The sequence below is a fragment of the Eubalaena glacialis genome, chromosome 1 (genome assembly GCF_028564815.1).
Source record: "Eubalaena glacialis isolate mEubGla1 chromosome 1, mEubGla1.1.hap2.+ XY, whole genome shotgun sequence".
NCBI classification, from domain to species: domain Eukaryota; kingdom Metazoa; phylum Chordata; class Mammalia; order Artiodactyla; family Balaenidae; genus Eubalaena; species Eubalaena glacialis.
Window position 1 is genome coordinate 85,142,271 of NC_083716.1, and position 15,800 is coordinate 85,158,070.

Genomic DNA, 15,800 nt, shown 5'->3' on the forward strand with positions numbered 1-15,800 from the left:
AGCCCGGCCCAAATCGGCTGCTCTCCGTCCTCCTACCTCAACTGCCCAGGCCAAAAAGCTGAATATTACCTGTGGTTCCTCCTTCTTTCACGGCTCACAACCAATGCAAAAGCAAATCCTACTGGCTCTACCTTAAAGACACATCTAGAAATGGATGACTCCTCACGTCTTCTGTTGCTCCCGCCTTGGTCCCGGCCACCATCATCCCTCATCTGCGCTACAGCAACAACCTCCAGTGGCTCTGCTTGGTCCCCGCAGACCATTCTCCCCGAAGAACCCGAGTGGTTTTGAAACATAAATCGGACCATGTTCGCTCCTCTGCTCAAAACCTTTCAGTGGCTTGCCAGCTCACTCACAGGAAGAGCCAAAGTGTTAACAGTGGTCTCCAAGGCCCTACACGATTTGGTGGCTGCCTTTTTTTTTTTTGGCTGTGTTGGGTCTTTGTTGCTGCACGCGGGCTTTCTCTAGTTGCGGCGAGCAGGGGCTACTCTTCGTTGCAGTGCGCGGGCTTCTCACTGCGGTGGCTTCTCTTGTTGCAGAGCACGGGCTCTAGGCGCGCGGGCTTCAGTAGTTGTGGCATGTGGGCTCAGTAGTTGTGGCTCGTGGGCTCTAGAGCATGGGCTCAGTAGTTGTGGTGCACAGGCTAAGTTGCTCCGTGGCATGGGGGATTTTCCCGGACCAGGGATTGAACCCATGTCCCCTGCATTGGCAGGCGGATTCTTAACCACTGCACCACCAGGGAAGCCCGCAGCTGCCTTTTTAACCTCAGAACCTCTCAATCTCCTCTTCTCCCCTCTGTTCCGTCCCAAACCATCCTATATAAAAGAGCATCCCCCACCCTCATCCTGGTACTCCTATCACCCTTATCCCTTCCATATCCCTTCACTGTATTCAGTACCATCCAGCGGGGGGGTGGGGGTGGGGGGTGGGGTGGGGTGTGTGTGTGTGTGTGTGTGTGTGTGTGTGTGTCTTTATGTTTTTCCATTTCTTATTCCCTTTGCCCCCTAAGAACATAAACTGCACAAGGGCAGGGACTAGGTTTGTTCCCTGCTATCTCCTCAGGGCCTGGCACATACTAGGTGCTCAAGATATATTTCAAGGAATTTGAGAAGATATCTGCCTCCATTAAACAATAACAGGTTGCTATATAAATTTGAAAAAGAACATTTAGGTAACAAAAAAGAGCTCCTGGAAAAAGAAGACATAAATACAGATGTAGAAATCTCACATAGAGCAGAGCAAAATGTCAGCACTGAAAAACAGGAGGGAAGAGATAAGAAAATTAGGCGATCTTTCTAAAACATCCAGTTTCTGAATAATACACAGGCCAAGAGAGGATAAACAATTCAAGGAAACTTCCTGCAACTGCGGCTATAAGTTTCCTGACTGACAGGGCCTACTGAGTGCCCAGCACAAGGAATGGCTCATAATCACTAGATTTCAGAATACCATGGACACAGAAGATCCAAGAAGCATCCAGAAAATGAGACAATAAATAGGTTTCACAAAAAGAATCAAGGGTTAGAATAGCACTGGACTTCTCACCAATACCAATGGAAACTAGAAGACAATGGATCAATGAGTTCAAAACATAGAGAAAATAATTTCAAGCTTGTACTCCTATACCCACACAATTGTTAATTAAGTATAAAAGTTGAATAAAGCCGTTTTCAGACATGAAAGGTTTCAAAAATATTTACTGCCATGTCTTCTTTCATAAGAAGCTAACCAGAGGACACAGTTCACTAAATGAGAGATTAAACCAAGAATGAGGAAATTATGAGATCTAAACACCTAAGAGAGAGGCGAGAAGAACTGTCCACATGATGGGGAGGGACATCTTGCAGTGACAGCTGTGCAGTTGGGCTACTGAGCAACCTTTCCAGATTATGTCAGAAGACTTGGAGAGATAATTCTTCAAGAAATTAAAACAACAGTCTACTTAGTGTCTTTGGATACACTGGATATTGGACATTTACACAACTAGGGAACAGTTTGAAAATACATAAGAAGCAAAGCAAACGCAAAGATAGGTATTAACTTCATAGAAAAGAAAGAGGGTGCAGGAAAGGAAAAGGAATCATGGTATACTACATGGCTCAGCTTTTACACAGCTTAATATAAGTGCCAAAAATAGTTACAACTGAAATTAACTATATTGGAAGGATGGGGGGATTAAAAGTAAAGCTGTGTGGAGTGGGGAGTAGAAGATGGAGAAAAAGTCAAATCCTTAGCCACTATAGAAAGGCAACAAATAATAACTAAAACTGTAATTTGAAGTTAAGGAAGTAAATGATACAAGAATCAGCTAATTTGTAAGTGGTTGCCTTTGGGGACCTGGAGGCTTAGGGCTTCTGTTTTTCATAAAAAGAACTATTTGTCTCTTTCACTATCTGCATATATACCTTTGGTAAAAATAAAAATTATGTCAAATGGTCTTACCACACTGAACTAGTAGGGGAAGATGACTAGATACAACTTTTCAGAAGGACAATTTAACGATGTGTGTTAAAATGTCAAATGTGCACACCCTTTGACCCAGCCTTTGACTGCTTCTGTGAACTAAGAAAATCGCTCTACGAGAGGAAGACGGCTGCACGAATTAGTATATTCACTGGCCACTGTTCATCCTACTAAAATTTTAGAAACAATCGCAAGTTTATGCAATAATAGACTAAGTAAAACATACATACTGGAATATAATGCAACCATAAAAGCTGGAGTTATAATCCGTATTTACTAAGATGGGAAGACGTCAACATTTTGTTGAGTCAGGGCAAGAGTTAAAGAACAGTAGTTCATACAGAATCTTCAATTTTCTAGAACCTCTTCTCTTCCCCTAAATGGCCACGTGGCTTTCTCATTTTATTCAGGTTTTCAAACATTTCCCCCTCAGAGAGGCTTTTCAAGACCACCTTCTCTAAAATAGCCAACTCTTCCCTGACAGCCTCACCCTGGATTCTTTCTCCCAACCATTTAGCACAGACCCAGATCTCCTGGGTTTGAATCCGAGCACGACTGCTCTACCTGTGTGACAACAGACAGTCAGGTAAAGTCTTTGTGCTTTGGTTTACTCACATGAAATACAAAAATAATAATATATACCCAACATTTATATGTTGGGAAGAAAAACTGATTTAACATATGAGTGTGCTTGCTTGGTGCAAGTAAAGGTTCAATACATGTTTGTTATCAAAATTAACGCTCTTTTGTCCTCTTCTGGACTATGTGAATTTTTTTCATGAAGAAAATATATCTTTTGCACAAAAACAAGACACTTCTGTTACAAACAGTTTTACTTCAAAAACACAAGAAAACAAAGAAAGAAAAATAACATATAACCCCACCACTTATCAATTATACAAATAAGAAGTCAATTCATCCCTACCCTCCAGTTAACAACAACCAAATTTTTTTCTCTGTTTACAGACACACATATATTCATATAAATCCTTTTTTATTAAATAAAACCAGGATCGTGCCACTTGGTTTTTTTTTTTTTTTTTTTACTTTTCAATATATTTTAGGGACTTCCCTGGTGGTCCAGTAGTTAAGACACTGTGCTTCCCCTGCAGGGGGCACAGGTTTGATCCCTGGTTGGCGAACTAAGATCCTGCATGCCACATGGCGTGGCCAAAATATATATATATATACATATGTAGACACAAACACATATATATATATATATACATATATATATTTTAGACATGGTTCCATCACCTCATTCTTTCTAACTGCTACACAGTATTCTATATGACATGTAGGTAGATTTAAGTATTCCCCTATTAATGGACATTTAGAGCCTTCTCAATTTTTTGCTACTACAAGGCTACAATGAATATGAACACATACTCAACCTAATAAAGATTCCCAGAAGAAGGCTGAATTATAAGGTATGGATTTTTTTAAATTAATATTTAATCAAATTAAATATGGAATAGATATGAAAGTATTTATAACATTATAAAACAACAATAATCACCACACACCCATCACCCAGGTTAAACAATCATTGTGTTTGAAGCCTCCCATAGCCCCTCCCTGATTCTGTGGCACAGACAACATTGGAGTTGCCATTTCTCAATTTTTCCCCTTTTTTTCTCTATTTGATAAAGGAAACTAATATCTCATTATTGCTTTATTTTTTATTTATAGAAATATAATATAATTATTAGTAAGTATAGTATCTTCTCATAGGTTTATCGGCTATTTGTGTTTCTTTTTCTAAAAATCGCTTGTTCTTTTCCTTTGTTCATTCTTCTACTGACTTGATTAGGGCATTTTACTTTGATTTATAGAAACTCTTTGCATAGTAGGGATATTAACCCACTGCTATTACTCATGCTGCAAATAATACCATATCTTTTGTCATACAAAGTTTTACATTTTTAGGTAAATAAGTCTATCAGTTTTCTTTCGGGCTTCCCAAGTTTCAGTGAATATTTTCTCATATATTCTTTAGATTTTTTTTACATTTAGATCTTTAATTGATGTATACTTTATATTGGTATATGGTGGGAAATGGGGCTCTAACTTTTTCTTCCAAATGCAGAGTCAGTTATTCCAGTAGTGTTTACTGAATAATTCCTTTCTCAACTGATGTAAAAACCTTATTGTGTCTTATGTAATTTTCATATATATATATATACACACACACACATACATATATGTATACATATATATATAAGTATGTATGCACATGTGTGTATGTACTTGTGTATACACACATACACACACATATATCTACAGGCATACCTCGTTTTACTGGCCTTTACTTTATTGCACTTCACAGATACTGCATTTTTACAAATTGAAGCTTTGAGGCAACCCTGCCTCAAGCAATCTATCGACACCATTTTTCCAACAACATTGCTCACTTCATGTCTCTGTGTCACGTTTTAGTAATTCTCGCAATATTTCAAGCTTTTTCATTATTGTTCTACTTGTTATGGTTATCTGTGGTCAGTGATCTTTGATGTTACTCCTACAATTCCCTGAAGGCTCAGATGATGGTCAGCATTTTTTAGCAATAAAGTATTTTTAATTAAGGTATGTACATTGTTTTCCTAGACATAATGCTATTGCACACTTAATGGACTACAGTATAGTGTAAACATAATTTTTACATGCACTGGAAAACCAAAAAATTCATGCAACTCACTTTACTGTGATATCTGCCTTATTCCAGTGGCCTGGAACGGAATCCGTGGTATCTCTGAGGTATGCCTGTGTGTGTGCGTGTACACACACATACCCTATACGTGGTGAACACATTTGTTCTGGACTCAGTTCTCTTCCACTGCTCTAAGCCTGTGTAACACAATGGAGCAAGAGCAAAAGAAATCACTCACCTGTCCTTCTTCATCAAAAGCCATAACCACCACAGCAGCTCCAAACTTTTTAATCTTTCTGGCCTTCTCCAAGAAGTCATCCTCTCCCTCCTTCAGGCTGATGCTGTTAACAATGCACTTCCCCTGGCAGCACTTTAACCCAGCTTCAATCACAGCAAAATTGGAAGAGTCGATGCACAAGGGCACCTGAGGTCAGAAGGGTAAGGTGATCACAGAAAGACTGTAAGTCACCACAAATCCCCTTCCAAGGACCCCCAGATATTCCCTCTTTCTTCCTTAGGGAAACAAGAAACAAATAACAGCAGTGTGATAGAGATACGATTTTAATCTGATTTTAAGCCCTTGTTCCTAAAGCCCAAAAGACTTGGAGTAATTCCAGGCTCACAAGAGACCCCATGCATGGGCCAGAAATTGATAACTCAAAAGATCACAGCTAAACATCAGAATGAAAGCACTGAAGTCATTTCACGGGCTCCCCGTCTGATTCAAACTTTGAACAAGTCATTTAGCTTCTCTGCACCTTAAATTCGCAAAATATTTACTCCCAGAGGACTGTGGAGGCTTTTAAGTGAGGAGTTGAAGACAAATGAAGGACAGGTTAATGTAATTCACTGCTTACCACAAGACTTCTAACACATTTGCTGAAGCCTAACAAAAAAACGACAGCCCTATCTCTTAAAGCGCTATAGGAGGTGTCTTTCAAACAACAACACCAACAATAAAACCAACTTCAAAAATCACTCCTCATCACAAATTCAATGGTAGAGAAGTGAAGTGAGACTTTTAAAGTTTTTAGAATCGATCTAAAATTTTTGAAAAGAAGGACACAAAAATTAACTTTCATCTTTTAAAGAACAAATGTAAAAGCTGACATTAATACCTTGATTTAATCTTGTTTTATAAGTCTGTCTCACTCTGATAAACCTAAAAAGGTCTCTTCTTCCTGCAATAAGGAAGGATTAACTGAGTTCCCCTGTCTGCGATAGGAAGAGAACTAATGATTCGGTAGGAACAGGTAAGTATATCCTTCCGAGACATGAAAAGTTGGTTCTTAGCCTAGCCAGACATCAGAGGAAACTCAGTCAATCCTTGTGACCAACTCCGGAAGCCCTGGAAACAGCCACACTGAAGTCACATCTCTCTCTAAAGTCTAGTTTCTATCGAAAGGCTGCCATTAAGTGAGAAAACTGACAATCAGAAACCACTGGGCTTTCAACACAGGACAACAGAAAAGCAGTGTATGACGTGACAGACGAAGGGACAAGTGACAAAGTTAAATGAGCGACAGAGCAGCACATGTAAACTCCCTTGATGAATCAAGGTTTTGTACGACCTTGGCAATGTCAGGCTCAGAAGCAATGAAGTTGCAGAATCTGGTCATTGCACTTGGTCCATCCAGCATGCCATCATCCATGTTGATATCCAACACCTGGGCTCCCATTTCCACCTGCATTTTGGCAACGCTCAGAGCTTCCTGAGGACGGAATTCAAGAGGAACGAGCATTGGGAGAGGGTGACTACGAGAAGGCTGACAAAAGTAGTCCTTCACCACCCCCAGCAGGCAGTCCTTTTAGATTCCACTAGACTGCCTGGCCAGCACCCCCGACCCTGAGCTTGCTCTCAACCATCCCAGATGAAGCTTTCTTACACATCGCTTCCATCACAGCGGGTCGCTCCTCAGAACCCAGCGAAGCTCCACTCTTCCTGTAAAGAGTCTCAAGCCCTCAGTCTGGTGTTCCGGGCCCTCTGGGACCTGCCCCATCTTCTTATGCAACTGAACTTCTCCCCCATCGCCCACTCCCGGCACCCTCCACCCAGCCAAATCTGTTTCCACCTCTGTGTCACACATCATGATGTTCCCTCTGCTTCCAACACAATCCCCTTCCTTCCTGTACTGTTTAAGATCCAGCTCAAGTCCCATCTCCTCCAAGAAAAGTCCTTAGAGAAACAATCCAAAACGTATCTAACTCTTCAGTGTTTGCCGAAACATGCAAAGCAGTCATTGTAGGCTGTTGGTAGAAGTTACGTGAAATATGCGTTTAAATAAACTTCTTCTGTGCTAAAAGGATTTTCAAATCCTTTGATATGCTATTATACACCGTAAATCTCCAAGGACAAGATACAATACACAGCATTTCCCACTTACGGTAATTTAAGGAATATCTTGTAGGATCAGTGTTCCAGAGAACATACTTTGGGAAACACTGCTTATTCCGCAATGACCGGCTGCCTCTAAACATCTGTAACTATTATAAACATTATCACATGGTGTATTACATTATCATTTCCTCACGATTTCACGAGTATTAACTTATTCTCCAAAATAGATTTTAAGCGTTTGGAAATCTAGAAAGGTCTTAGGTATCTCCCACTTTCATTTGAACAATACTGGGCAAAACAGACATGTTCAATAAGGCTTTCTAACTGACTGGTACAGCAGAGACTTTAAGTCTTTGTTGCACACTTCATAGTGTCATAAAATAAGCAGGGATAAAATCAACGGTAGATTCTGATGTTGTCCTAATTTTTTCTTAGCCGAAGAAACCAAATAGAAATTTTTAGCAATCACTGCAAAAGAACAGGCATGAGACCCTTTGGCACAGGCCGCAAGGAAAGACCACTCGTAATGACACAAGGTTACACAGAGAAAAAGGATCGCAATAAAATTCAGCACAAAATGTTTTCGGTATCAGCAGTATGTTAAATATTAACACCACAAAGAATAAAAGGAAGGACAAGTCACAGTCCCTGTTCTTGAAGGGCTTTCATCCAGTTGGGGGCATATGATGTAGTCATATGAAAAGCTACGGGCACTGCCATACAACGTACGAGTCAAATGCCCTGCCTAAACACCAGGAAGGGCAAGATCTCTGAGGACTGAAGTGGAGGAAGCTACCGGGGAGGGAGCAGCTTCAGCTGCCCCTGGGAAATGGACTGGAGGGAGGACAGGGGAGACGGCAAGCGACCTGGTCAGACCAGAGGTCAAAAGACACACAACACAGATGCCAATGCCTGACCTTCCTACATCAGAAGAGCCACAGAATCACAGCTCGGCGCTCCAACCTTCCCAAATAGGCTCCGAGAGATGAAGTGATTTGTTTAAAGGTGTACAAGTTGGGCACAAAGACAGGACTGGACCTTCTCTCAGGTCATTCCCTTGACCACAGAGCCTTGAGGGGTCACTAACTATGGGGAACTGGAATCCAGTGAGGAGCCATTCCTCCCCAACCCCCTCCTACTTCCCAGCCTCCTTCCCGTGTCCTCCAAGCCAAGACAGCAGAGCGGTGAAGGGTATGGGCTTGGAGGACTTAGGGTCTATCATTCACTTGCTGTCAAACAGTAGGCGAGTGGTTTAACCTCCCCCAAGCCTCCAGCTGCACATCTGTAAAATGGGGATAATAGCAGCACCTATCTCACAGGTCTGTAAAGATTACACGAGCAATGCTGTATAGCGCTCAGCACGTGCTGGCTAGGCAGCAGCGGGAACGAAGAGAATAGGACCAACGGGAACTGTCAGGAACCAGGTAACCAGGCCCTACTGACGTACCTGCAGTGGAGATCGCTGAGGGATGCCGCGGAGCAGTCATTAACAAGTCCATAAAGGACGATAAATGAGCCCTTTCTTTGTGATTAGAACTAAGTCTGCTTCCATACTGGTTGCTGGAAGATCTATTTCCTAAAGGCTGCAAAGGCTATCATTAAAGCCCAGATCAGGTTCCTCCATTTTTAACTTTGTATTTGCATAAGAAAAAAAAATTTGTCCAGATTTTTAGAGTGGGCTCTACTTGGATTAAATTTTGCTCATCCTTAGAGTGACCGAGTTTAAGAATCCTATGGTGAAGCTACCTTGCAAGCTTTGTGTTTGTTTAGCTTATTTTACAGTGAACAGAATCAATAATACCACATTAGTCAGTGTCTGATGTGGTCATGAGGAAATGAATAGGAATTGTCCTGGCTTTCCCTTTTCTTGGAAAGATTTGTGAGAAGCCAAAATGAAGAGTATCCTCAAATTTTTAAATGTATTTCACAACAGAAATAGCTAGAACCTGGGTGCCTCCCATCTCATCCCACTTCATACCCTGAATGCATTTTTTTGAAAAACACTGACAAGGGCAGCTATGACTTTTCGAAGCCTCATCCTCCCACCAGCGCTGCCAGCTACAAACACACTTTACTGTTCTTCTCACACTTCCCAGCAGCTCTGCTAATGATTATCAAAGGCAGAGCTGTTTCACTTGCGTCCTGTCTTAGCCAAAAACCTGGCAGATGCCTCGAGGGTCTTATTAAGATACTCACTTCATAATTTCCTGTCATGATGAGTTTAGCAAACTTCCTGGATCCTGCAACGTTACAGCGCTCTCCAATGTTAACAAAGTTGGTGTACGGGCCGATCCTGAAGGGCTCTAGACCTTAAAAGGAGAAGCATTTTGAAAATTTTCTGAAAATGCATGTAACAACATGAGACAGACAGAAAATAAATGTTTTCATGAGAAAGAAAAGAAGTTTCTGTGCCACAGCCCGTCTGACTAGCTAAGGAGACCCAATGTGGAAAAAGGGTCATGGCCATCCCCCCTAGAGATACTTAAACACAACAAAAGGCTCTACGTTTATAACCAGAACTCTCAAAAGAAGAAATATTTCAGGGTTTTAAATTGCAAATTTCTCTCAAGAGCTGAATCATATCAGCTCTGAGAAACAAGGAAAAATTATCATCATACTCTTATGTAACCAAGAGCCTGGGGCGAAAACCATGAAGTTAGAATCTAAAGTACTGCTCCACAGCTGTCCATTCAGACATCGGCTTGAAGCCTGATGGAGCAAGCGTTCTTAATCCCACCAACAGTGTGTTTAGAGCTTTATCTCGTCTCTTTGATCGAGAGGCCAAGAACCAGTAACCAGCAAGGCCTAACAGGGTCACGAGGAAGGACCTGGGCTGAGCCCTGGGAGATGGCTGACTCTGGGCAAGCCACTTGGGCTTTCTGCTCCTCCTTCCTTATTTGCAAAGGGACAATATCATCTCCACTGTTACAGGCTGGTTTAGGGGCAAATATCAGATAACTAACGTGGACACATTACACTGAGGTAAAAAGCAACATGCAGCATAAAGTACCGCTACAGGAAAAGGCCTTTAACTGGTTTTGTTCTACTCATTATATTTACAGTATTAGGAGCAGGAGTCTTGCTAGATGGTGACAAGCAGGCTCTCGGGAAGCCAGCCTTAGGGTCTGAGCCCTGCACAGCCGACTCAGTGAACACTCTGGGGGACTTCTCTCAGAGTCTCTGAGCTTATAAAATAGAGACAGCAGAAGTATCTGCCTCACAATGTTACTGTAAAAATGAAACCAGATAACATTGATAAGCATTATCAAGCTTATAAAATTAGCACCAGCAATCATAGCTGTTCTTGTTAATAAAAGGAAATGGCTTTTGAGTCCTTTCCCAAAGCACTGGTTGAGGAAGAAACAGACATGAGGGAGAGGAAAATAATGAAGATAGGTAATTAAAAAACTATTCCAGGTCTTCTGTTCCCCGACTGGGAAGACTATCACCTCCCAGTTTGGGCTGTGATTTCCTTTCCCATTGGTAACATCCTCACAGCCCCTCCCCTCCATGTCGACCCTTAGTCAGACCCTGGGGTTCCCAGGGCAGACAAGCAGGGCTGCCAGCATTTAAATGCCGAAGAGACCCTGTGGTGTTGCCCTAAAAGCATTTCACACAAAGCACTTCTGATCTATTATGAATGTGAAGTATCTGACATAAAAATTGCATTGTTCTCAGACTTCCCTGGTGGCGCAGTGGTTAAGAATCCGCCTGCCAATGCAGGGGACACGGGTTCGAGCCCTGGTCCGAGAAGGTCCGACATGCCGTGGAGCAATTAAGCCCACGCGCCACAACTACTGAGCCTGCGCTCTGGAGCCCGCGAGCCACAACTTACTGAGCCCACGTGCTGCAACTACTGAAGCCCGTGCACCTAGAGCCCGTGCTCCACAGCAAGAGAAGCCACTGCACTGCAACGAAGAGCAGTCCCCGCTCTCTGCAACTAGAGAAAGCCTGCGCACAGCAACAAAGACCCAGCGCAGCCAAAAATTTTAAAATAAATAAATAAGTTTAAAAAAATCGGGCTTCCCTGGTGGCGCAGTGGTTGGGAATCTGCCTGCCAGTGCAGGGGACGCGGGTTCGGGCCCTGGTCTGGGAGGATCCCGCGTGCCGCGGAGCGACTCGGCCCGTGAGCCGCAGTTGCTGGGCCTGCGCGTCTGGAGCCTGTGCTCGGCGGCGGGAGGCCGCGGTGGTGAGGGGCCCGCGCACCGCGATGAAGAGTGGCCCCCGCACCGCGATGAGGAGTGGCCCCTGCTTGCCGCAACTGGAGAGGGCCCTCGCACAGAAACGAAGACCCAACACAGCCATACATACATACATACATACATACATTAAAAAAAAGAATGTAAGCAGACAAGAATAGCATTAAAAAAAAAAAAAAAATCACATTGTTCTCAAGTCTGCAATTTATAAAAGAACAGTTAAAAAGACTGTATTTGGTGTCATTCTTTTAAAATCTGATTGAAAGTGATTTTTAAAACAATTTAGAAATAGCACATGAAATTCAAATCAGAAGAAAGAATTCTTTCATTCTTACACATAAACTCTTTAAAAATCATAACTAAACGGTTCGTTCATGTTTCCATTTTGGCCAAGGCTAACAATTTCAACTTAGTCCTTGGCTGAAGTCAATTAATAGCTTTAAGATCTAAGGTTGAAAGAAACTATCCTACCACACCTTTCTCTGACAAAAGCCACTTTTTCAGGGTAGGGAGTGTGTCATAAGTCACAAATCCCTCTTCCTCTAATCTCATCCCATCTTCTGGAGTATAAATGGAAAAAAAGGGTAGCCTGAAGAGGCATATTTCTAACCCAACTTTATTTTCACTCACTGGGAGTAATTCTATACGATATGTTCTGAGTCAGAAAAGTGGGTATTACTTTTGCTGTCACTTTTATTTTATTTCACTGTCATTTTATTTCATTTTTCTTAGGAGAACATATGGAACAAAAATACATCAATTTAGAGAAATGTTAAATTCTCCATTATTAGGGTGCATAATTCCTCACGTGTGCTATTTGCAGGTTCTCTCAAAATCTGTATACACTTTTTTTTTTTTTTTTTTTTTTGCTTAAAGATACTACCTAAGAATACATCATTAAAGTATTATGGGAAAAATATAAAATTTAAAGTTATTTTTCTAATAGTTGGCATGATAATCTATTTTACTAATGTTCCTTTTGTGAATATCAGAACTCATTCTGAAAAAGGGAAGCTCCCTACTCCACAGGGCTGTTGAGCACAAAACAGAATAATAAATATCACAACTCTTTGTAAAGCCTAAACCACACAGCCAACAGAAGAGCATGACAATAATGTTATAGAAGCAAACAAAATTTTCTAGGAAGAGGCTACCATCATTAAAAAACCTTAAGCCTGGGCTAGATTTTTTAGGAACTAGCAGCAAATCTGATGATTAAAATTGTTAGGCTGTGGCCTATGTACGTTTTCAAAGCAGTGCACAATAAGTCTGACCAAGGCCACTACCTGTGCTTTCATTCACATTTCCCTGAAGTCAGTATCTTCCCACTCTCACCCCTAAAAAAAACCAAAGCGTCCTTTACTAGAATTCATTTAAGTACCAAGAAAAATATGTACACTTCTTTGACCTAATAAACAAGTTCTTTGGCAGAAACATCACTACGACGTAGACTAAACATACTAACAATCTACAAACGATTTCTGAAATCATAAAAAATCATGTCTTTACGACTTACCAGACAGTAGCATATGCCCTTCAAAAACAGTGGCAGGTGGAACTCTAGGCTTATAGTTTTTCACAGCTTCAGCAATTTCTCTGAGTTAAAAGAGAAAACACGATATCCATTAAATCCAAACAAAATTCAATTAAACTAATTTCCACCTATGAAATTAAATCTGTTTAATATAATTATATACCTAGTTCCAAATGTGAAGCAGCAACTGTGCTTTTCAGTTTTCTCAGTAATGCAGAAAATGAATCTACAATCTTTAACATTTCTGTATCTGCCCCGTTGCTGTGCACCGATTATACCAGGTTCTGTGCTCACAGATGTGAACCTACAGACGTGATGGTTTGCACAAATGCTAACAGCAAATCTCCTCCACCCCTTCCCAAACCTGAAGATATCCTTAACCCCATCAAATCCACATGGTAATTTAAAAGAAAAACAGGCTTCATTGTTGAGAAGGAAGAGCAAATAGGAGAGGAGGTGCCAGGAGTGAAGGAAATTAAATCCTTAAGGCCTGTTTTTTTCAAGCACACATATATGGTAGAGAGGGTAAAGAGTAATACATCACTGAAACTCCAAAATAATTACTCCTAAAAATTTGTTTTAATTATTCATACTCTTTTGAACCTTATCAGCTTCGATGAAATATGTCTTCTAATCAGCCTAGAAAAATCTGGCTGCTCTACTAAATTTATCAGGACCAGTATGAACTGCTCACTCTACTGCCCCCCAAATGAGTATGTGGATGGCAAAGTAAAAGCAGCAAATATATATGCAGAGATAGACATACACACACAAACCCACACACACAGGTATTTTTAAAACAACTGTTTCTATAAAGGAGGAGATAATCTTAAAAACAAAAAGAGATCCAAAGATAAGCTATCCTCAACTACTGATAACTTTCAGGTATTATTTAAAAGATGTTTAAAAAATTATAGAGACTCTTCATAGAGTCTATCATGGAAGTCAACAAAATCAGTGCAACATTAGGCAGTTCAGTACAGTGAACATATTATAGGCATGCAAGCAGACGAAGAACAGTAAGATGACTGGCTCAAAATATGATCATCAGTCACTCTAGGGAAAAAAAACAAATACAAACAGTCCTCAACTGTGTTTTATTCCACTCAACTCCAATCTTCTTATAAACCATGAAACTGCAGGGACTTAAACACACCCTTCGCCATGCCCTTGTCTCCCACCCGCTTCCTTCATGCCCTCACTCTACAACGTGGGTTAAGCAGTGACTGTGTCAGGCGAGGTGAAGACGCTCCTCTTGACCTCAAGGTACTTGTTGCTTACTGTCTTTTCTTTTCATGAGAGAATCTAGTGGAGGCAGGTATTCGCCCACAAAAAATATCAGCTGTCCCTCCTTGAGCACTGGAATATTATTCAGGTATTTAAGGGTAGAATGTTAAGATATCTAGGATTTGCTTCAACACTACAATGAGGTATCACCTCACACCAGTCAGAATGGTCATCACCAAAAAATCTACAAACAACAAATGCTGGAGAGGGTGTGGAGAAAAGGGGACCCTCTTACACTGTTGGTGGGAATGTAAATTGATACAGCCACTATGGAAAACAGTATGGAAGCTCCTTAAAAAACTAAAAATGGAATTACCATACGACCCAGCAATCCCACTACTGGGCATATACCCTGAGAAAACCATAATTCAAAAAGAGTCATGTACCACAATGTTCATTGCAGCTCTATTTACAATAGTCAGGACATGGAAGCAACCTAAATGTCCAACAACAGAAGAATGGATAAAGAAGATGTGATACATATATACAATGGAATATTACTCAGCCATAAAAAGGAACGAAATTGGGTCATTTGCAGAGACACGGATGGACCTAGGGACTGTCATACAGAGTGAAGAACGTCAGAAAGAGAAAAACAAATATCGTATATTAATGCATATATGTGGAATTTAGAAAAATGGTATAGATGATCTTATTTGCAAAGCAGAAAAACAGACACAAACATAGAGAACAAACATACGGATACCAAGGGGGAAGGGGAGGTGGGATGAATTGGGAGATTGGGATTGACATACATGCACTATTGATACTATGTATAAAATAGATAACTGATGTGAACATATTATATAGCACAAGGAACTCTACTCAATGCTCAGTGGTGACCTAAATGGGAAAGAAATCCAAAAAAGAGGGGATATATGTATACGTATAGCTGATTTACTTTGCTGTACAGCAGAAACTAACACAACATTGTAAAGCAACTATACTCCAATAAAAATTAATTAAAAAAAAAAAAGAAAAAAGATATGTAGGATTTGCTTTACAATACTCTAAGGGAAAAAAAGTTGGAGAATAAATAAACTAAGAATAGCAAAATGCTGAAAATTATGGAAACTATGCGATAGGTGCATGGGGGTTCATTTTATTATTTTTCTACTTTAATTTTTAGAATTTTTCATAATATAAAGTATCTTAGTTTGCTAGGGCTGCCATAACGAAATACCACAGACTAGGTAGTTTAAACAGCAAAATTTATTTCTTCAAGTTCTGGAGGTTAGAAGTCTCAGGTCAAGGTGTCAGTAGGACCGGTTTCCTCTTTGTAGCTGGCTATCTTCTCCCTGGGTCTTCACATGGCCCTTTCCTGTGTGT

At 40.8% G+C, this 15,800-nt stretch overlaps 1 protein-coding gene across 1 annotated transcript in view; it reads right to left on the minus strand.

Moving 5' to 3' along the window:
• MTR (5-methyltetrahydrofolate-homocysteine methyltransferase) overlaps positions 1 to 15,800 on the minus strand; it is a 603,339-nt gene that overhangs the window by 559,712 nt on the left and 27,827 nt on the right. Inside the window, exons 12-15 of the mRNA XM_061198341.1 lie at positions 13,167 to 13,246; positions 9,648 to 9,760; positions 6,685 to 6,825; positions 5,352 to 5,537 (exon numbers count right to left, since the gene is read on the minus strand). Of these exons, the coding sequence (XP_061054324.1) occupies positions 5,352 to 5,537; positions 6,685 to 6,825; positions 9,648 to 9,760; positions 13,167 to 13,246 (520 nt within the window). The remainder of the gene's footprint in view (positions 1 to 5,351; positions 5,538 to 6,684; positions 6,826 to 9,647; positions 9,761 to 13,166; positions 13,247 to 15,800) is intronic.